The 20383-nt window shown below is 40.9% G+C and overlaps 3 protein-coding genes and 21 non-coding genes across 26 annotated transcripts; 22 read left to right on the top strand and 2 right to left on the bottom strand.

Annotated features, from left to right (window-relative positions):
- Positions 1–22: 22 nt before the first annotated feature.
- trnaw-cca (transfer RNA tryptophan (anticodon CCA)) lies at positions 23–94 on the top strand. Its single transcript has one exon. It is a non-coding gene; the product is annotated as a tRNA-Trp (tRNA).
- Positions 95–252: 158 nt separating this feature from the next.
- trnaw-cca (transfer RNA tryptophan (anticodon CCA)) lies at positions 253–324 on the top strand. The gene has a single exon. It is a non-coding gene; the product is annotated as a tRNA-Trp (tRNA).
- A 157-nt stretch (positions 325–481) lies between these two features.
- trnaw-cca (transfer RNA tryptophan (anticodon CCA)) lies at positions 482–553 on the top strand. Its single transcript has one exon. It is a non-coding gene; the product is annotated as a tRNA-Trp (tRNA).
- Positions 554–711: 158 nt separating this feature from the next.
- Positions 712–783, top strand: trnaw-cca (transfer RNA tryptophan (anticodon CCA)). Its single transcript has one exon. It is a non-coding gene; the product is annotated as a tRNA-Trp (tRNA).
- Positions 784–941: 158 nt separating this feature from the next.
- trnaw-cca (transfer RNA tryptophan (anticodon CCA)) lies at positions 942–1013 on the top strand. The gene has a single exon. It is a non-coding gene; the product is annotated as a tRNA-Trp (tRNA).
- Positions 1014–1171: 158 nt separating this feature from the next.
- trnaw-cca (transfer RNA tryptophan (anticodon CCA)) lies at positions 1172–1243 on the top strand. Its single transcript has one exon. It is a non-coding gene; the product is annotated as a tRNA-Trp (tRNA).
- A 159-nt stretch (positions 1244–1402) lies between these two features.
- On the top strand, positions 1403–1474 carry trnaw-cca (transfer RNA tryptophan (anticodon CCA)). The gene has a single exon. It is a non-coding gene; the product is annotated as a tRNA-Trp (tRNA).
- Positions 1475–1861: 387 nt separating this feature from the next.
- On the top strand, positions 1862–1933 carry trnaw-cca (transfer RNA tryptophan (anticodon CCA)). The gene has a single exon. It is a non-coding gene; the product is annotated as a tRNA-Trp (tRNA).
- A 158-nt stretch (positions 1934–2091) lies between these two features.
- On the top strand, positions 2092–2163 carry trnaw-cca (transfer RNA tryptophan (anticodon CCA)). Its single transcript has one exon. It is a non-coding gene; the product is annotated as a tRNA-Trp (tRNA).
- Positions 2164–2321: 158 nt separating this feature from the next.
- On the top strand, positions 2322–2393 carry trnaw-cca (transfer RNA tryptophan (anticodon CCA)). The gene has a single exon. It is a non-coding gene; the product is annotated as a tRNA-Trp (tRNA).
- Positions 2394–2551: 158 nt separating this feature from the next.
- On the top strand, positions 2552–2623 carry trnaw-cca (transfer RNA tryptophan (anticodon CCA)). Its single transcript has one exon. It is a non-coding gene; the product is annotated as a tRNA-Trp (tRNA).
- A 158-nt stretch (positions 2624–2781) lies between these two features.
- On the top strand, positions 2782–2853 carry trnaw-cca (transfer RNA tryptophan (anticodon CCA)). The gene has a single exon. It is a non-coding gene; the product is annotated as a tRNA-Trp (tRNA).
- A 158-nt stretch (positions 2854–3011) lies between these two features.
- trnaw-cca (transfer RNA tryptophan (anticodon CCA)) lies at positions 3012–3083 on the top strand. The gene has a single exon. It is a non-coding gene; the product is annotated as a tRNA-Trp (tRNA).
- A 158-nt stretch (positions 3084–3241) lies between these two features.
- Positions 3242–3313, top strand: trnaw-cca (transfer RNA tryptophan (anticodon CCA)). The gene has a single exon. It is a non-coding gene; the product is annotated as a tRNA-Trp (tRNA).
- A 158-nt stretch (positions 3314–3471) lies between these two features.
- On the top strand, positions 3472–3543 carry trnaw-cca (transfer RNA tryptophan (anticodon CCA)). Its single transcript has one exon. It is a non-coding gene; the product is annotated as a tRNA-Trp (tRNA).
- Positions 3544–3701: 158 nt separating this feature from the next.
- trnac-aca (transfer RNA cysteine (anticodon ACA)) lies at positions 3702–3773 on the top strand. The gene has a single exon. It is a non-coding gene; the product is annotated as a tRNA-Cys (tRNA).
- A 388-nt stretch (positions 3774–4161) lies between these two features.
- On the top strand, positions 4162–4233 carry trnaw-cca (transfer RNA tryptophan (anticodon CCA)). The gene has a single exon. It is a non-coding gene; the product is annotated as a tRNA-Trp (tRNA).
- Positions 4234–4391: 158 nt separating this feature from the next.
- Positions 4392–4463, top strand: trnac-aca (transfer RNA cysteine (anticodon ACA)). The gene has a single exon. It is a non-coding gene; the product is annotated as a tRNA-Cys (tRNA).
- Positions 4464–4849: 386 nt separating this feature from the next.
- trnaw-cca (transfer RNA tryptophan (anticodon CCA)) lies at positions 4850–4921 on the top strand. Its single transcript has one exon. It is a non-coding gene; the product is annotated as a tRNA-Trp (tRNA).
- Positions 4922–5308: 387 nt separating this feature from the next.
- On the top strand, positions 5309–5380 carry trnaw-cca (transfer RNA tryptophan (anticodon CCA)). Its single transcript has one exon. It is a non-coding gene; the product is annotated as a tRNA-Trp (tRNA).
- Positions 5381–5538: 158 nt separating this feature from the next.
- On the top strand, positions 5539–5610 carry trnaw-cca (transfer RNA tryptophan (anticodon CCA)). The gene has a single exon. It is a non-coding gene; the product is annotated as a tRNA-Trp (tRNA).
- A 763-nt stretch (positions 5611–6373) lies between these two features.
- Positions 6374–11151, bottom strand: LOC144085328 (acyl-coenzyme A thioesterase 3-like). Of its 3 annotated transcripts, none has more exons than XM_077614463.1 (5): positions 10990–11151; positions 8478–8950; positions 8209–8396; positions 7656–8026; positions 6374–7112 (listed from the first exon to the last, which is right to left on the bottom strand). In XM_077614463.1, the coding sequence occupies exons 1-5, from the start codon at positions 11136–11138 to the stop codon at positions 6875–6877; spliced, it is 1419 nt and encodes a 472-aa protein (XP_077470589.1). In that variant the 5' UTR covers positions 11139–11151; the 3' UTR covers positions 6374–6874. The 3 variants fall into 3 exon arrangements, with proteins under 3 accessions (XP_077470589.1, XP_077470592.1, XP_077470591.1); XM_077614466.1 differs by having other exon boundaries at positions 10924–11008; XM_077614465.1 differs by lacking the exon at positions 10990–11151 and adding an exon at positions 10677–10914.
- Positions 11152–11611: 460 nt separating this feature from the next.
- On the top strand, positions 11612–14473 carry sdr39u1 (short chain dehydrogenase/reductase family 39U, member 1). Its single transcript, XM_077614468.1, has 6 exons — positions 11612–11759; positions 12254–12360; positions 12425–12507; positions 12622–12743; positions 12815–12961; positions 13827–14473. Exons 1-6 carry the CDS (start codon positions 11744–11746, stop codon positions 14270–14272), a joined length of 921 nt encoding a protein of 306 aa, XP_077470594.1. The 5' UTR covers positions 11612–11743; the 3' UTR covers positions 14273–14473.
- On the bottom strand, positions 12734–20205 carry mettl17 (methyltransferase like 17). Its single transcript, XM_077614467.1, has 14 exons — positions 19826–20205; positions 19320–19461; positions 18715–18864; positions 18548–18635; positions 18390–18471; positions 18252–18325; positions 17859–17953; positions 17722–17792; positions 17533–17640; positions 16546–16665; positions 16384–16470; positions 16113–16306; positions 15913–15991; positions 12734–12775 (listed from the first exon to the last, which is right to left on the bottom strand). Exons 1-14 carry the CDS (start codon positions 19898–19900, stop codon positions 12749–12751), a joined length of 1392 nt encoding a protein of 463 aa, XP_077470593.1. The 5' UTR covers positions 19901–20205; the 3' UTR covers positions 12734–12748.
- Positions 20206–20383: the final 178 nt, after the last annotated feature.

Raw genomic sequence — 20383 nt, 5'->3', positions numbered from 1 at the left:
TAGTCTATTACCTTAATATCAGGACCTTGTGGTGCAATGGTAGTGTGTCTGACTCCAGATCAGAAGGTTGTGTGTTCAAATCACGTCAGGGTCAATCTCTGCCTAGGTTGTATTTCCTGGAGACAAGATGTGGTATAACTTATTTGAATCTTGATGTTCTCATGTCTCAAGGCACTTTATTGCAATATTCTATGTTACCAAAATTCAGGCTGAATGTTTATTGTTGTAGGCAGTCTATAGCCTTGATATCAGGACGTTGTGGCGCAATGGTAGCGCGTCTGACTCCAGATCAGAAGGTTGCGTGTTCAAATCACGTCAGGGTCAATCTCTGCCTAGGTTGTATTTCCTTGGGACAAGATGTGGTATAACTTATTTGAATCTTGATGTTCTCATGTCTCAAGGCACTTTGTTGCATTTTCTATGCAACCAAAATTCAGGCAGAATGTTTATTGTTGTAGGCAGTCCATAGCCTTGATATCAGGACCTTGTGGCGCAATGGTAGCGCGTCTGACTCCAGATCAGAAGGTTGCGTGTTCAAATCACGTCAGGGTCAATCTCTGCCTAGGTTGTATTTCCTGGGGACAAGATGTGTTATAAATTATCTGAATCTTGATGTTCTCATGTCTCAAGGCACTTTGTTGCAATCTTCTATGCTACCAAAATTCAGGCAGAATGTTTATTGTTGTAGGCAGTCTATAGCCTTGATATCAGGACCTTGTGGCGCAATGGTAGCGCGTCTGACTCCAGATCAGAAGGTTGCGTGTTCAAATCACGTCAGGGTCAATCTCTGCCTAGGTTGTATTTCCTGGAGACAAAATGTGGTCTAACTTATTTGAATCTTGATGTTCTCATGTCTCAAGGCACTTTGTTGCAATCTTCTATGCTACCAAAATTCAGGCAGAATGTTTATTGTTGTAGGTAGTCTATAGCTCTGATATCAGGACCTTGTGGCGCAATGGTAGCGCGTCTGACTCCAGATCAGAAGGTTGCGTGTTCAAATCACGTCAGGGTCAATATCTGCCTAAGTTGTATTTCCTGGGGCCAAGATGAGGTCTAACTTATTTGAATCTTGAGGTTCTCATGTCTCAAGGCACTTTGTTGCATTCTTCTATGCAACCAAAATTCAGGCAGAATGTTTATTGTTGTAGGTAGTCTATCACCTTGATATCAGGACCTTGTGGCGTGATGGTAGTGTGTCTGACTCCAGATCAGAAGGTTGCGTGTTCAAATCACGTCAGGGTCAATCTCTGCCTAGGTTGTATTTCCTGGGGACAAGATGTGGTATAACTTATTTGAATCTTGATGTTCTCATGTCTCAAGGCACTTTATTGCAATCTTCTACGCAACCAAAATTTCAGGCAGAATGTTTATTGTTGTAGGTAGTCTATAGCTTTCATATCAGGACCTTGTGGTGCAATGGTAGCGAGTCTGACTCCAGATCAGAAGGTTGTGTGTTCAAATCACGTCAGGGTCAATCTCTGCCTAAGTTGTATTTCCTGAGGCCAAGATGTGGTCTAACTTATTTGAATCTTGATGTTCTCATGTCTCAAGGCACTTTATTGCAATCTTCTATGCTACCAAAATTCAGGCAGAATGTTTATTGTTGTAGGTAGTCTATAGCTTTGATATCAGGACCTTGTGGCGCAATGGTAGCGCGTCTAACTCCAGATCAGAAGGTTGCATGTTCAAATCATATCGTGGTGAATCTCTGCCTAGGTTGTAATTCCTGGGGACAAAATGTGGTATAACTTATTTGAATCTTGATGTTCTCATGTCTCAAGGCACTTTGTTGCATTTTCTATGCAACCAAAATTCAGGCAGAATGTTTATTGTTGTAGGTAGTCTATAGTCTTGATATCTGGACCTTGTGGCGCAATGGTAGCGTGTCTGACTCCAGATCAGAAGGTTGCGTGTTCAAATCACGTCAGGGTCAATCTCTGCCTAGGTAGTATTTCCTGGAGACAAGATGTGTTATAAATTATTTGAATCTTGATGTTCTCATGTCTCAAGGCACTTTGTTGCAATCTTCTATGCTACCAAAATTCAGGCAGAATGTTTATTGTTGTAGGCAGTCTATAGCCTTGATATCAGGACCTTGTGGCGCAATGGTAGCGCGTCTGACTCCAGATCAGAAGGTTGCGTGTTCAAATCACGTCAGGGTCAATCTCTGCCTAGGTTGTATTTCCTGGAGACAAAATGTGGTCTAACTTATTTGAATCTTGATGTTCTCATGTCTCAAGGCACTTTGTTGCAATCTTCTATGCTACCAAAATTCAGGCAGAATGTTTATTGTTGTAGGTAGTCTATAGCTTTGATATCAGGACCTTGTGGCGCAATGGTAGCGCGTCTGACTCCAGATCAGAAGGTTGCGTGTTCAAATCACGTCAGGGTCAATCTCTGCCTAAGTTGTATTTCCTGGGGCCAAGATGAGGTCTAACTTATTTGAATCTTGAGGTTCTCATGTCTCAAGGCACTTTGTTGCATTCTTCTATGCAACCAAAATTCAGGCAGAATGTTTATTGTTGTAGGTAGTCTATCACCTTGATATCAGGACCTTGTGGCGTGATGGTAGTGTGTCTGACTCCAGATCAGAAGGTTGCGTGTTCAAATCACGTCAGGGTCAATCTCTGCCTAGGTTGTATTTCCTGGGGACAAGATGTGGTATAACTTATTTGAATCTTGATGTTCTCATGTCTCAAGGCACTTTATTGCAATCTTCTATGTTACCAAAATTCAGGCTGAATGTTTATTGTTGTAGGCAGTCTATAGCCTTGATATCAGGACCTTGTGGCGCAATGGTAGCGCGTCTGACTCCAGATCAGAAGGTTGCGTGTTCAAATCACGTCAGGGTCAATCTCTGCCTAGGTTGTATTTCCTGGAGACAAAATGTGGTCTAACTTATTTGAATCTTGATGTTCACATGTCTCAAGGCACTTTGTTGCAATCTTCTATGCTACCAAAATTCAGGCAGAATGTTTATTGTTGTAGGTAGTCTATATCTCTGATATCAGGACCTTGTGGCGCAATGGTAGCGCGTCTGACTCCAGATCAGAAGGTTGCGTGTTCAAATCACGTCAGGGTCAATCTCTGCCTAAGTTGTATTTCCTGGGGCCAAGATGAGGTCTAACTTATTTGAATCTTGAGGTTCTCATGTCTCAAGGCACTTTGTTGCATTCTTCTATGCAACCAAAATTCAGGCAGAATGTTTATTGTTGTAGGTAGTCTATCACCTTAATATCAGGACCTTGTGGCGTGATGGTAGTGTGTCTGACTCCAGATCAGAAGGTTGCGTGTTCAAATCACGTCAGGGTCAATCTCTGCCTAGGTTGTATTTCCTGGGGACAAGATGTGGTATAACTTATTTGAATCTTGATGTTCTCATGTCTCAAGGCACTTTATTGCAATCTTCTATGTTACCAAAATTCAGGCTGAATGTTTATTGTTGTAGGCAGTCTATAGCCTTGATATCAGGACCTTGTGGCGCAATGGTAGCGCGTCTGACTCCAGATCAGAAGGTTGCGTGTTCAAATCACGTCAGGGTCAATCTCTGCCTAGGTTGTATTTCCTGGAGACAAAATGTGGTCTAACTTATTTGAATCTTGATGTTCTCATGTCTCAAGGCACTTTGTTGCAATCTTCTATGCTACCAAAATTCAGGCAGAATGTTTATTGTTGTAGGTAGTCTATTGTTTTGATATCAGGACCTTGTGGCGCAATGGTAGCGCGTCTGACTACAGATCAGAAGGTTGCGTGTTCAAATCACGTCAGGGTCAATCTCTGCCTAAGTTGTATTTCCTGGGGACAAGATGTGGTCTAACTTGTTTGAATCTTGAGGTTCTCATGTCTCAAGGCACTTTGTTGCATTCTTTTATGCAACCAAAATTCAGGCAGAATGTTTATTGTTGTAGGTAGTCTATTACCTTGATATCATGACCTTGCGGCGTGATGGTAGCGTGTCTGACTCCAGATCAGAAGGTTGTGTGTTCAAATCACGTCAGGGTCAATCTCTGCCTACATTGTATTTCCTGGAGACATGATGTGATATAACTTATTTGAATCTTGATGTTCTCATGTCTCAAGGCACTTTATTGCAATCTTCTATGTTACCAAAATTCAGGCTGAATGTTTATTGTTGTAGGCAGTCTATAGCCTTGATATCAGGACCTTGTGGCGCAATGGTAGCGCGTCTGACTCCAGATCAGAAGGTTGCGTGTTCAAATCACGTCAGGGTCAATCTCTGCCTAGGTTGTATTTCCTGGAGACAAAATGTGGTCTAACTTATTTGAATCTTGATGTTCTCATGTCTCAAGGCACTTTGTTGCAATCTTCTATGCTACCAAAATTCAGGCAGAATGTTTATTGTTGTAGGTAGTCTATTGTTTTGATATCAGGACCTTGTGGCGCAATGGTAGCGCGTCTGACTACAGATCAGAAGGTTGCGTGTTCAAATCACGTCAGGGTCAATCTCTGCCTAAGTTGTATTTCCTGGGGACAAGATGTGGTCTAACTTGTTTGAATCTTGAGGTTCTCATGTCTCAAGGCACTTTGTTGCATTCTTCTATGCAACCAAAATTCAGGCAGAATGTTTATTGTTGTAGGTAGTCTATTACCTTGATATCAGGACCTTGCGGCGTGATGGTAGCGTGTCTGACTCCAGATCAGAAGGTTGTGTTCAAATCACGTCAGGGTCAATCTCTGCCTACATTGTATTTCCTGGAGACATGATGTGATATAACTTATCTGAAACTTGATGTTCTCATGTCTCAAGGCACTTTATTGCAATCTTCTATGTTACCAAAATTCAGGCAGAATGTTTATTGTTGTAGGTAGTCTATAGCTTTGATATCAGGACCTTGTGGCGCAATGGTAGCGCGTCTGACTCCAGATCAGAAGGTTGCGTGTTCAAATCACGTCCGGGTCAATCTCTGCCTAAGTTGTATTTCCTGGGAGCAAGATGTGGTCTAACTTATTTGAATCTTGAGGTTCTCATGTCTCAAGGCACTTTGTTGCTTTTTCTATGCAACCAAAATTCAGGCAGAATGTTTATTGTTGTAGGTAGTCTATTACCTTGATATTGGGACCTTGTGGCGTGATGGTAGCGTGTCTGACTCCAGATCAGAAGGTTGTGTGTTCAAATCACGTCAGGTTCAATCTCTGCGTACGTTGTGTTTCCGGGAGACATGATGTGATATAACTTGTCTGAAACTTGATGTTCTCATGTCTCAAGGCACTTTATTGCAATCTTCTACGCAACCAAAATTCAGGCAGAATGTTTATTGTTGTAGGTAGTCTATAGCCTCGATATCAGGACCTTGTGGCGCAATGGTAGCGTGTCTGACTCCAGATCAGAAGGTTGCGTGTTCAAATCACGTCAGGGTCAATCTCTGCGTAGGTAGTATTTTCTGAAGACAAGATGTGGTATAAATTATCTGAAACTTGATGTTCTCATGTCTCAAGGCACTTTATTGCAATCTTCTATGCTACCAAAATTCAGGCTGAATGTTTATTGTTGTAGGCAGTCCATAGCCTTGATATCAGGACCTTGTGGCGCAATGGTAGCGCGTCTGACTCCAGATCAGAAGGTTGCGTGTTCAAATCACGTCAGGGTCAATCTCTGCCTAGGTTGTATTTCCTGGAGACAAAATGTGGTCTAACTTATTTGAATCTTGATGTTCTCATGTCTCAAGGCACTTTGTTGCATTCTTCTATGCTACCAAAATTCAGGCAGAATGTTTATTGTTGTAGGTAGTCTTTAGCTTTTATATCAGGACCTTGTGGCGCAATGGTAGTGTGTCTGACCCCAGATTAGAAGGTTGTGTGTTCTAATCATGTCAGGGTCAATCGTGGCTCAGGTTTCATTACCTGTAGACATTTGTGGACATACCACTGTGTAGCTTGTCTGAAATTTGATGTTCTAAAGTCTCAAGAACTTTGTTGTAATCTTCTATGCTACCAAAATTCAGGCAGAATGTATATTGTTCTAGGTGGAGTTGTTGATTTCAGGACTTTAAAGCAGGCTGCCCGGTAGAGCGAGTGGTTAGCATGTCAGCCTCACAGCTCTGGAGTCCTGGGTTCAAATCCAGGGTAGGTCCACTTTTGTGGAGTTTGCATGTTATCCCCTGCATGGGTTTCCTCCAGGTTCTCTGGTTTCTTCCCATATTCCGAAAACATTCATGTCAGGCTGATTGGAAACTCTAAATCGCCTCTATGTATGGGTGTGAGTGTGTATGGTTGTTCATCTCTTTATGCCCTGCAATCGGGTGGCCACCGATTGAGGGTGTTTCCCCCCTCTGGCCCGGAATCAGTTCGGTTAGGCTCCAGCACCCCCCACAACCCTAATGAGGATAAAGCGTTTCAGAAAATGAGATGAGACTATACTAAGATTATTTAATCTTAGTAGAAAAATAAATTATACGATCAGAATAATTTCAATAGGATAAAGGTGCATTTTTCTGAATTTTCTGGGGATTAAATCAGCTTGTTTAAAGTGTAGAATGTTTGAAGTTTAATCCATAAAATGCTATTGCATGCCATGCCTGAGTAGCATTTCTGCTGAACAGCTCCAAAATTAAGGCTTCAACTCCAGGCTTCAAACCTCCTTAGTGGGTTTTCCATGTTATCCCTATGCATGCGTGGCTTTTCTCCAGATAATCCGCTTTCTTCCCTCGAGCAAAAATTGTGTATAATAGGTCAGTCAAACCCAGTAAATTGTCCACCCAAGTGACTGAAAGTATGTGTTTTGTCTATTTTGGGCCTGGATTTGGCCGACAACATCAGCAATGGCAGAACCCCCAAGTTGAAATGGTACAGATAATAGATGAACGATGATTTCAATGATTACATGCGATTTTTGGATCACCTATCACCTTTCAATTTACAACTTTGCTTTTGTTTCGGCGTGTTGGCAGTTTAGCCGGCTTCTGAAGAACTCCTCTACTTTCCTCCAGGCGAGGACCTCGGCGCAGGCGTGGGCTCGGGGCTCGCCACCCCACTTGACAACGATGCGCAGGAAGCCATGCAGACAAGAATGGCAGTAAGGCCCATAGGGTGGCTCCAAGAGGTGTCCAGCCCGCGGGTAGCAAACACTCTCCACGTTGTTCTTCCCAGCTCGCCTGAAAGAGAGCCCAAAATTGAAGTTATCAAAAAAGAATGCCGTAATGTTAAAAAAAAACTAAGTTGCATCGTTTGAAGACGAAAAAGTCTCAACAACTATGTAGCATTAATTTTTAACCCAGTGACCGAGTGATAAGCACGTCGGTCTCACAGTTTTAGGGTCGAGGGTTCAATCCCAGGTGGGTCCTCACAGTGTGGAGTTTGGAGTTGCATTTAATTTTTTTTTCCTTGAAAAGCAAATAATTGAGAAGCAAAGCAGTGGGCCAATAAATGTAATTTAACTTCTGCTGTCCATAAACCTTTGGTATATTAAAATGAAGTTGCTGATCCAAAAACCCAACAGATTTTAGATAAAAATAATCGAATTTGTCAGGTACCCAAACCTTTTCATACCATCAATTGCTGCAAATCTCCCCTAAAAAAACTTCACTCTCCAGGGTTATTAAAAACTTCTCAGAAATTGAGATTCCTTTGAGAATAAAAATAATCTTAATAAACGGAAATATTAAATGTGTAAAAAATAATAAAAATTAGGCAATTGCCTCAATGTGTCCGCCAGGCTCTCCATGTAGCCCCGGGTATCATAGTTGAGATCGTCCTCAGAAGTCAGCAAGAGGAAATGCGCGTTGGCATTCTCCACAGGGATGAGGCTGCTCCTGTTCTCGTCACTATTGGGGTCACCGCTGCCAAATTTGACGATGTTGGCACCATCCGAAGTCGGTATTATCTTGTTTAAGTCCACACTCAACGAGGAAAGGACCCTTTGGCCGCGGTAGTGGAGAGGGGCTCCGATGTTGGCACTGCAGGCATTGATCCCCACCACTGCGCGCACACCCGGCACGAAGGATGCCAGGGACAGGGCGATGTCACCCGCTTTGGATCGCCCAATGACACCCAAACCATTGCTGCCCACCTTGAAGTGCAGACAATTAGGCATGAGACACCGAATATGACAACATTATTTTTGGGCAGCAAACATACAAAAATCAACCAGTGTCATTGTTTGTAATTAGGGATACAAATGACAATTTAAAGTTAAGATCAGAGTTTTGAAGTACAATGGGGCGTTGGTGTCTAAATTCTTTTTATGATCACCTTAGGGTGTTTTTGTAAAAGACGCAAAGCGTCCTCTAAATAGTCCAGCTCCATGTGCTTCATTTTGGAGGGTTTGTTGTAAAAAAGGCCCACGCTTAGAACAACAAAACCTTTGTTGGCCAACAGGCTGGCTCGCTTCTCGGATGCGAAGGTGCACAAATCCAGCACTCCCGGGAACGGACCTTCACCTGAGGTATGAATACACATCCAAATGAAGACATGGTTTTAAAATTTGGTTTGGATTAAGGGTTCAAATGAGGCTATCAAACCTGGTGGTGTAAACAACACCGCGCTGCACTTCTCGAGGCTGACGACCTCCCGAGTGACACCCTCACCCATTAGGACCCTCTCATTGATAGCCTCCGCCAAAGCACGCCCACATTCTTCCTCCTCCACGTCCACACCGTCATGCACTGAAAACCTGACCATGTGGGGCCTGACTGCTTTACTCCAATGGAAGTACTTGTGGGGTGTGGTGGGCTGCATGGACCACAAGAGACCCATGGGCTCAACCCCTACATAGGTACCACACAGGGCGGCGTCCCGGTGGAGGTCCACCTCCCCGTCGCCATCTGCCCGGTAGATGGCCATCGAACGGAAGACAATCCCTCGCTCGTCGGTGGCCTGGGCCCTCAGGGTGACCACCTGCCTGGACCCGAGACCAGCCACTTTCACATGGACGGGCTCGTCGAAAAGGCAGCGGGCACTTGGGAGAAGACGGACGCACACTTGAGCCGACATGCTGGACAAGACAAACGCAAGTGAGGAAGTGTCATTGACTACACTGGGCAGCTTTTACACTAAATAAATAACGTTTTAAACCCTTTCATGCACAAATCCCGGTTTATTTTCACTTACAGCGTACTCATTTAACTGATTGACAGCCATTGATGGGGCCAGCCGTCCAATTCATTTTGACTGGCACCTCTATTGCATTGAAAGATTAGCATTCAGAGCCAATCTTCCCAGTTGAATTGAATTGGACATCAAACACCCCCGCGAACACAATCGCAAATTTACTCAGGTTGTGTACAACACAAAAGCCCAGGACAATTACATTTAAAGAAATAGCACGCCTTCCTCAATGCCAGGACCAAGTGCCTTGATATATAGTATGATTAAATCTGCCAAAAGACAATCTGCCCTCTCCAATATCACCCCGGGGCGAATGAATCATACACTAGCATTTGAATTTAGAATCTTTACTGTCCAGGCTGAACCTTTGTCCTTCTATTCCTGTCAATGATATGCAAAAAAATCACTAGTCTTACTTGGATTGTAACCAGATCGCATGTCTGTCTTTATATGACTAAATTTCATTAAACAATGTTGTATTAACATTTAATGACGTGATATGTTTATTTATAAATATATATATTAAAAAATAATAATGATTAATGGCTCGGTGCGGGAGTGGTTAGCTCGCAGGGCTCACAATTCTGAGATAGAGGGATTCAATATCCGGTGGGTTCCTGTGTGGAGTTTGCAATTGCTCCTCGAGCTTGCGTAGGTTTCGAGTATTTTGAGGAAGTTTTTCATTTCATCATTATTATAATTATTCCCTATGGTTTTTTTTGTATTTGAAGTCATCTTCATATTTAGAATTAAGTTTGGAAAAAATCTTAATCTAATTTTGATTCAAATCAGATACTTGATTGGATTGGATAACTTTATTCATCCTGTATTCGGGAAATTTCGTTGTCACAGTAGCAAGAGGGTGAGGATGCAGAAATAGGAAAGGCATTTTAGACATAAATAGATAGGTAATAAGTAAATTAATAAATAAGTACATGAATAAATATATAAATAAATAAGCGTGTTGCTGATATATATATATATATATATAACACACACATACGTGTACATACATATATAGACGTACATACACATACATATATAGACATACATACGCATACATATATAGACATACATACGCATACATATATAAGCACATATATACATACATACACAGATGTACATGCATGCATACAGTAGGTCTTAACACTCGGCCATTTGTTTTGTTAAAGAGCCTGACAGCAACCTATTGGTTGCCATTGACAGCGTTGACGTCCATCCATTTTGAAGTGGGTGGCAGCGATTGAACAAATGTTCATTCACAACAACGCGTCCGGTTCAAATAGATTAGACATCTAGTACTCATGATAAACTCATTTAAATTCACAGCAGACGAATGGCTGGATGCCACTTGATTGGATTTTTAGCATTGTCAATGAAACTAAACAGAAGAAGGGCAAAAAGCCACATGCGACTCCGGAGCCACAAGTTGCAAACCCATGCAGTAGCGTTATAGAAAAGGCAGGATACACACATTGACGATACTAAATAAAATCTGTTGTTTAAAACTTTGTCCAGAGGGAAAAAAAGTATGTCCCGAATGTAAAAAACTAACATTATTATTGCTTCGGATGAGTCGGCTCTGATTTTGCCTGTTGAAAATTCCTACTTACCTGGGAAAAATGTGCACACCCGCTATGAAATCAAGTTATGTTTGTTTCTGTACTAAGAAGACCAGCAGGGACTTCGGACACCGTCAACACCGAGTTGAGTTCAAGGACAAGAGCTGTCAATGTGCGTCATTATTTATCCGCAAAACTCAATTTTCAACATTTTACTGAGCTAAAAAGCGTTGAACCAACTAGTTCTAGAAGACGCTTTAAAAGTATTGCAAAAAGACAAATTTTAAAGAAAAAATACCTCGGGGGGCGAGGTTGTGTAAGATTTGACGTGCAAATTCAATTTGGGAGGTTACAGGGTTCTTACCTATAAACTTGAATGTAGGGTCGCAGCCACGCATGCGCAACCAAAACTTTAGAAGAGTCAACAGAAATATTTATATTGCTCTCATGAAACACAATATTTTTCATAATTGTCAATGCAATAATCTTGTGGTGGAAAATGCGCGAACACATTCGGATTAAAATACCCTGCAATGATCAACTTTCTCACTAACTTGACTTTCAGATTCGTATGCAAACACAAAAAATAAACATCGAGAAAGAATCCCAAACTGGTTCAATTTATGAATAACATTTGAATGACCCGTTACTTTGGGCTTTATTTGGTAGAACGAATAGAGAATACAGATATGGTTAACAATTTTTCAAAGTATTATTATTCTAACAATTGGCTCTTGTCTGGCCACCGGTGTCGCCCGCCTGGTGTCCAGAGTTGGATGGGATAGACTCCAGCTTCCGGCGGGGAAAATGAATGAACTGGCTCTGTCATGATATTGTCTAAGTGTGTTTCACTGGAGTTTAGTACATTTATTTTTATACATATTTTTTTATTCAAAAATAATTTGTCAAATAGAAAAGAGAAATCAAATATTGAACTGTCAGTAATGGTAGCTTCGACAAATTTGGCACTACAAATTGACGTCACTTCCGCTTGTCGAGGGCATACCAGTAGGTTCACATTGAATTGCAGCTAAGTATACTAGTGTACTCGGAAAAATCCCAACGTGCGTGACGCCACACGCTTGACGTTACCTGTAAACCAGTGTATTTCATTTACGATGAGAGTCGTCATAGGTATGTAAGTCATTTGGCATTATAATTCTATGATCAGTCAAGGTTTCATATGCGACCTGCTAGTTTTTCTTAGCATTACGATTTTTTTTTTGCATTGTTTTCTCTCTGAAAGTTAGAACATTCATATACTAATACTAAAAAAATTCTAACATTTTATTTAGCAAAGTGTTTCTTACGTAGGTTGACTTGTTTTGTAATGGCTTTACGCGCATGCGCAGTTTTATGACAGGGGTTTGCTACTCTAACCTAGCTCAAGGGTCACTCTAGAATTGGAAATAATTTTATGTCCCACCCAATATATTTTATGTAATCCACATGAACTATAGTAAATCAAGCAATTTATATGTAAATTAATTTGTTATATAAAAACTACCTTCTAAAATGACACTTTTTAAAGCCCAAATGCCCTCCAATTGTGGAATAACCTTTGTATTGCACTAAGGGTCTGAATTCAAAGGTTCCCCTTCCCACTCCATCTCTCTCTTATCTTTTAGGAGGTGGATCTGGTTTTGTGGGACGTGAGTTAACTCGCCTCCTCCGATCCAAAGGCCATGAAGTCACTGTGATTTCCCGCAATCCCGGTCCCGGTAGGATAACATGGGTAAGATGTTCTGATGGATGCTGCATAGCATCACAACCTAACTCATCCTTCTTGCATCGGTCAGGGTGAGTTGGAGTCATCTGGCCTCCCACCATGTGAGGGCGCTGTCAACTTAGCAGGAGAGAATCTTTTGAACCCACTACGATGGTAAACATCAGGATTTATACTTAGAAAATGCAATCAACTACATGGCCTAATAAGTAGGGAACATAGAAGTAAACAGCAATTCAGTACAAAAATTGGATTTTGTTTATGTTTTAGGTGGAATGAAAGCTACAAGAAGGATATGTATACCAGTCGCATTGACAGCACAAAATCTTTGGCTGATGCGATTGCAACGTCTTCCAGTCCTCCCCACTCGTGGGTCCTGGTGTCAGGCGTAGGTTCGTTATCCGTTGGAAACATCAATTTGGTGCTGAATGCAAAAAAAGCAACCTTTGGTTTGTGACTACAGCATGCTACAAGCCGAGCCTGACGTCAGAGTACACAGAGGACAGTGAGTGGACGCCGTTCGATTTCCTCTCTAGGCTGGTCAAAGAGTGGGAGGCTGCTGCGCTATTGCCAGAAAGTTTGACAACCAAGCAAGTTGTCATCAGGCCCGGTATGGAGGAATTTAAATATTATATACTGTATTTTTCGGACTTTAAGACACACCTGAACATAAGTCGACTTAGCCAAATAATGCACAATGAAGAGGGGAAAAAAGTATTTAAAAAAACGCTGCACTGGAGTACAAGTCACATTTTAGGAAGGGTAATTTTTTATTTGATCATAAACAAAAAAGTGCGACTTATAGTCCGGAAAATAGGGCACTAATTTTTACTTTATTTTTTACACATACACAAAGTACAAACAATTCATAATTGCTTGAATTTAACCTAGTTACATTCAAGAAATTACAGTGTATGAATGGAGGCAAAATATTTGCAAACCCCAATGTGCACCTTTTTTTATACATGCATATTGCGGGACAAACTGAAAATTTAACAATGTTGAGATGGCAATACATGCCATGACTGACACATTGCAAATACTATCCACAATTGTTCTCGAAGCTTAGCTATTTCACAATTATACAAAAATAAAATATTCACTCACTTGGGATTTCTGCTTCAGCCAGGTTCCATTTGCGCAGAGAGGCATATTTCAGTCAGGAGGCAACCATTGCTAGGACTCCCTGGTTCCAAAACACTCAAAATATTCCTTCTTCTACTTAAATAAGTAATTCAGTCGCTTGTCACCAACACACCATGCATTATGGTTATTATATCTAAAGACAGGACGGTGTGACGTACCTCCATGACCAGTTTCAAAACCGTTTTCTGATCGAAATCACTTGCAAACGTGATTGTATTCACACATAAAGTTCAACCAGGGCACATTTTGACATATTTTATCCACAAAACTTAACTTTAAAATACTATTAGAAATGCAATAAACATGCTGTTTCATCTTCCCTCCCCTAGGGGCAGTGTTGGGACGTGATGGTGGCGCCATGAAGCAGATGCTTCTTCCTTTCTGGCTGGGCTTGGGCGGTACCCTGGGCTCCGGCCGACAACCTTTCCCATGGATCCATGTATCGGACTTGGCTGGCATCATAGCTCAATCGCTAGAGCCCCCACCCTCCTCAGACCCACCCACCAGCACGCCACCTTCCTCTCCCCTGGTCCTCAACGGTGTGGCACCGACCATCAATACCAACTATGAATTCACCAAGGAGCTTGGGCGCCTGCTGAGACGTCCCACCATCTTTCCTGTGCCAGCCTTCATGCTCAACACTGTGCTGGGCTCAGATAGAGCCGTTGTACTGGCTCAGGGGCAGAAAGTGGTACCTAAAAGGACTTTAGAGACTGGATTCCAGTACAAGTACCCAGACTTGACATCAGCTCTTAAAGAAATCGTTGCTAGTTAAAATGATAAAAAATAAACATACTACTACTTTGCATATAAAAACCTCAGTCCACCAGTAGGAGGGATAGTATGAACCCCCTAAAAATGAATTGGGGTTGCACCTCGACTGCAAGAATTATTCCTTCTTCAGGGTAATTAGTTGAACTGAATTGAAATCTGCATTCTAAATAAGTCTTCATAATAAATAAAGTGGATAAATAAATTTAGAGACTCATTTGTTTTCAATATGCCATAAACCACATGTGTCAAAGTGGCAGCCCGGGGGCCAAATCTGGCCCGCTGCATCATTTTGTGTAATTTTTATATTATATTGTAAATAGGGGTGAGCAATATGGAAAAAATATTTCCCTTTTTTTTTATTAAAATCACAATCTCGATGTTATTACGATTTGATTTTGGGGGTGGGTTTATTTATTTTTGTGTTTCGTCTGATGTGCTGTCCAAAATTATCTGCCAAAAACTCATGTTATATATATTCTGAGAATAAATTCGTATTATTACGATAGTCATGTCATACTTATAATATAATTTAGTCATTTTAACAATCTAATACACAGGTGTCAAAGTGGCGGCCCGGGGGCCAAATCTGGCCCGCTGCATCATTTTCGTGTGGCCCGGGAAAGTAAATCATGAGTGCCGACTTTCTGTTTTAGGATCAAATTAAAATGAAGAGTATAGATGTATATTAAATTTCCTGATTTTCCCCCTTTTAAATCAATAATTGTAATTTTTTAATCAATTTTTTCTGTGTTTTTAGTTCAAAAATCATTTTGTAAAATCTAAAAATATTTTTAAAATAAACATTGTTTTAGATCTATAAAAAACTGAATATTCAGGGCTTTTAATCCGGTTCTTTTAATCCATTTATAAAAAAAAATATCTAAATATTATATCTAAAATGGTCCGGCCCACATGAAATCGAGTTGACATTAACGTGGCCCGCGAACCAACCCGAGTCTGACACCCGCTGACACCCCTGCTAAACTTTGAGGTGAGTTAGCATTTGAATTAGAGGTAAGATCTTGAGCCTGAGCCTGAACCCGACCCGACCTGAAATTCGGGTCGGGCCTAAAATGTCAATCATTACTTCGGGTTCGGGTCGGGCCGGGCTTCTCTCTCGCTGAAAAAAAGTAGTATACTAAAACAATGTTTGGTCCTCTCGCTGACCGGTTGTACCGGTAAAATTGAGTTTTGGAAAATCTTCAAATTGATTGTTGAATATGCTAGAGAAACTTGCGTTGGCTTCACTGAATGTAGTCAATGTGGCGCTTAGCTCTCACATGAGAGCAAAAAAACTGTCAACTCGACACTGAGCATGCATTTAAACAGTTGAAACCGTCAAACATCTATATTATATAAAAGATGTAAATGTTTATACAGTCTTGTTTAACTTAGACTTCGGGTTTGCTTCGGGCCTGCAAATCAAGTTAATTCCTAGGGTTCGGTTCAGGTCGGATCGGATTTCTTCGGTTCAATCATACCTCTAATTTGAATGTTAACTTCCATAACAAGGGTTCTCAAAAGTTAAGAGTTAACGAGTTGAGAGCGGCAATGTGAAGTAAAAAGTTGGAGTTGCGCCTTAATGAAAACAATGCAATGTTAAAATCCTTAGCAGCTTGTTGCTACAGTTTATTATCATACCGTTGATTCCTCATCGTCGTCGTGAACTAGAGGAATTCGGTCACCCCATTCGCTGCTCCGGGCACAGCGATACACATCTCTGAATAGTAAGGAACAATATCACAACAATCAGAAAAGGAAATGTTAACTTATTTAAAGGCTACTAACACAATGGGAGTTAGAATTCAACTGCTACTTTCCTTAACAGGACGCTAACTTACCGTCCATGTTTGTTTGGAGTCACAACCACATGTTCCAGACGCCCGTTGGGGCAACATAAACGGCAGTGCACATGCCTCGTTCTGGCCTGCACGGGCCCGATCAGCCTGGGCCAATCCACCAACTCTTCGGCCTCAGATTTTTGCTGCTCTCGGGTTATAATCAGGTAGCTAAATTTCTCAGTTTGACTGTTGGGCTAAAACAATTAATACAATTGGAACTTAGCAGGTTAATGAGTTCCTTTCCGTGGGTTGTACAAAAACATTTAAATACCCCGCTTAGTGGCATATAGAGCTGATGGAAGTTGCAAGGCACGACGAACTGTAGTGCAAGTTTGGGACACGTGGCTTCGTGAGGACACTTAAAAAAAAAAAGGAACGTGATGAATCACGACATATTAAATCAGCAAGAATAAATGATTTTAAAAAAAAGTACCGGAGCAAAGACTGATGCTGGTCTGGGATCAAGGATGGTTTTGTCTTTGTGGTGTAGTAAAGTGTCTCGGGCCTCCATTAGTATCTGATGGCCCTCTTTAGTGCCGTTTTCCACCAATAACTGAAATGAGGAAAAATGGTTTCATTATATTATATTGTAAATAGGGGTGAGTGATATGGAAAAAAAAAATCACTTTTTTTTTTATAATAATCACGATCTCGATGTTATCATGACTTGATTTTGGGGGCGGGGTTATTTATTTTAGTGTTTCGTCCGATGTGCCCGTCCAAAATTATCTGCCAAAAACTCATACATGTTATATATATTCTGAGAATAAATTCGTATTATTACGATAGTCAAGTCATACTTATAATGTAATTTAGTCATTTTAACAATCTAATACACAGGTGTCAAAGTGGCGGCCCGGGGGCCAAATCTGGCCCCCCGCGTCATTTTGTGTGGCCCGAGAAAGTAAATTATGAGTGCCGACTTTCTGGTTTAGGATCAAATTAAAATTATTGATATAGATGTATATTATATTTCCTTATTTTCCCCCTTTTAAATCAATAATTGCAATTTTTTAATCCATTTTTTCCTTGTTTTTTAGTTCAAAAATCATTTTGTAAGATCTAAAAATATACACAAATATTTTCTGTTTTCCACTTTAAAATGGAACATAATTTAAAAAAATGGTTTCCTTTTGAAATGAAAACCAATTATTAAATAAATGATTTTCTCTTAATAAGAAAAAAAAGCTCAAAGAAACATTGTTTGAGATCTATAAAAAAAAAACTGAACATTCAGGGCTTTTAATCCAGTTCTTTTAATCCATTTATAAAAAAATATATCTAAAAATTATATCTAAAATGGTCCGGCCCACATGAAATCGAGTTGACGTTAACGCGGCCCGCCAACCAACCTGAGTCTGACACCCTTGATCTAATATCATCAGCTTGCACACCCCTAATTTTAATCGGTGCTACTCACCAGGTATGTGCCGGTCTTTCTCCACAACGTGACCACTGCCTCTTCCCGATCTTTCTTGTTGGGGATTTCAGACAACGTGAAAGCCGACGACACCAAGTCAAACTGCACCTAAGAGGATAAAAGTGTTCCTTATTTTAGCTGCCTGCTCAAATGTTAACCCCCTCCCCTGCAAAAAGCTGAACCCCTCACCTTGGGCGACACTGGGAGAAACTGCCTAAAGTAAACGTGTTTTATGTGATCTTCAGCGTTGTCATTGTCACCTTCTCAATCAAAAAACACCAATGAGTTCCTCCTTCAGTTGATGCCTCTTATTTGTGTACATGTACCTTTAAGAAGTCGTTCTGCCAGAATGTTCATGGGCCTTGAGCTGTCCACACAAACAAACTCCTTCAATGTGTCAGGCCAACAAGCATGAGATGCCCTGTGGGGTCATAAAAGAATGGGACCCAAAAGAGAACTGGATTTACATTCAAATCAACTAGCAGTGTAAAGTAAATTTATTGAATTTCATTGATGGTGGTTGAGGTCCCCCCCATTTAAATTGGGAGGGCTTTTCATGATATTCACTCAAGTGAATTGGCCCAGAAAGAAAAGTGGATCCATGTTATCTCACAATGTGAATGCTAAATTCATCACTGTTTTGTTTGCTTGAATTTAAGCCATTAAAAACAGTATACACCATTTTCACTACTGTTAAAAATTGGCCAAAATCCTCTTACCAGGCCACTGTTCCCAGGCCAGACCCAAAATCCAGGAGGGATTGAGGAGAAAATGAGGGATCACGTTTTTTTATCTGAAACCAACAAGAACAGCAAGTGTATAAAATATTATTTCTAGTCATAGCTTTTTAAACGGACCTCGTTAAGAGCTCTCCTCACGGCAGCGTAGCCACCAGCCATCTGGGATGCCATGTAAACCACGCCAAGCTCCTCATCATATCTTTGACAAAAAGAGAACTGTTATACCTAATCTAAAAACATGAATGGTATGAAGATAATTATGTGTTTTTGAGTACTTCAATGGTGTCCAGTGATAAAATGCCCGCCGGAGTTCTGACAATACTGTTCTGTGAATGCGGTCGCTCACTGCTTGCTCATCTAAATCTACAATGCAAAAAAAAGACATAAAAATCAACAATACGTATTTATATATTTGTCGATGTCAATATAATCGACAACCTACCTCCACCTTTCTCCACGGCCTTTTTCCAAAGTTCCTTCTCCAGACCCACAGCCTTTTTCCTGACTGTTGAGTCCTCAGCAGCTCGCTTCCTGCTCCAAAGGTAATTGGTCAGCTTGTGCGCACGGTCGGGAAGATGTGGCACCTGAGCCCCTAAGCCATTGCAAAATATTAATATCAGTGATTAGATAAAATAATTGCCATCAAGAAATCTAAAATATTTTTTTAAGTAAAGTTGGTTGGAAAATATTAGTTTCAGCGGCCTCACGGTCCAAGGTCCTGGGTTCAAATCCAGGTCAGTCCACCTGTGTGGAATTTGCATGTTCTCCCTGGCCCTGTGTGGCTTTCCTCCAGGTACTCCGGTTTCCTCCCACATTCCAAAGACATGCATGGTAGGCTGGTTGGACACTAACTTGCCTCTAGGTATGAGTGTGAGCGTGAATGGTTGTATGTCTCCTCGTGCCCTGCGGTTGGCTGGCCACCGGTTCAACGTGTCCCAAAAAATCAACTGGGATAGGTTCCAGCACCCCCTGCGACCCTTGTGAGGATAAAGCGGTTCAGAAGATGAATGAATAAATGAATGAAGAAAAAAAAGTCCCTAGACTTACTGTCGATGATTGAGCGGGCAGCAATCTGGAGTTCCAAAGGCAGACGTAATGTTTTGAGGTGGGTCACCCCTGGATGTTTTTTATGTGGTTCTCCTCTGAGGAAATCTGGTTGGGATTGGGGCTTGGGAGCTGCACTTAAATTCTGATGATAAAATTCAGAATCAAATGACTTATTGGTCCAAGTCAAGTACTAGTTGTAACATAGTGCATTACAATTAGTATTCCTGTAATTGTACTGCGGGTAAGATGCAAAAAAAAGGTTTTACCTGGTTTATTCGCAATGTTTTGCGTTATGTTGACCAATTAGTATGTCAAATTGGTTAAAATTAATCGCCTACATTTTTTTTCTATTAATACACACGGCAAACACGTCAAAATTGTAAAGCAGCAATCTAAATCTAAATTAAAAAATACCAAAAAATATTAGTTTTCTATGTATAATTCTGAATTTGTCACAAAAATGAATATGCTGCGTTCAATGACACTCAACAAAAAACTGCATTCACCGTGCTCGTGGCGATCCTCCTCACAACGTTCGCCCGCTGATTTATGAGGCAAGTAACGTAGCTCCTGGTAGCCATTTCACTTTTTAAAATTCCATGATATTATTAAGAATATAATAACATTGAAACCTCTCACTCTACCTGCGGGTACATTTACTGAATCCGTCGGCAAAATAACTCCCTCTTCCTGTGAGAGAAGTGAGGCTGAACTTTTGTTCCTATACACTACAGAAAAAAAGTCTCACTCAAAGCCTTCTTTTTGGTGATTACAAATATTTTTAAAAAACGTTTTACTTATGTTTAAATTTATTAAAAAAATAATCGAACTCAAATATTTGGCTTTCATTTTCTCTGGCCACTGTACATTACTGGTGGTTGGCATACAATTTAGTGCCGCATTACCGCCACCCACTGGTATGGAATAGAAGTATACCAAATAAAATCCAAACCATAAATTTCTAGAATAGATGTCTCATCGTGAAGTCAATAACGTAAGTAACTGGTGACCACCTTGCGTCGGAACACTTCCGGGATGACCTTAATTGTTGATAAAATGCTTAC

The sequence above is a fragment of the Stigmatopora argus genome, chromosome 12 (assembly GCF_051989625.1).
Source record: "Stigmatopora argus isolate UIUO_Sarg chromosome 12, RoL_Sarg_1.0, whole genome shotgun sequence".
NCBI classification, from domain to species: domain Eukaryota; kingdom Metazoa; phylum Chordata; class Actinopteri; order Syngnathiformes; family Syngnathidae; genus Stigmatopora; species Stigmatopora argus.
This window is presented reverse-complemented; position numbering and strand designations above follow the sequence as displayed.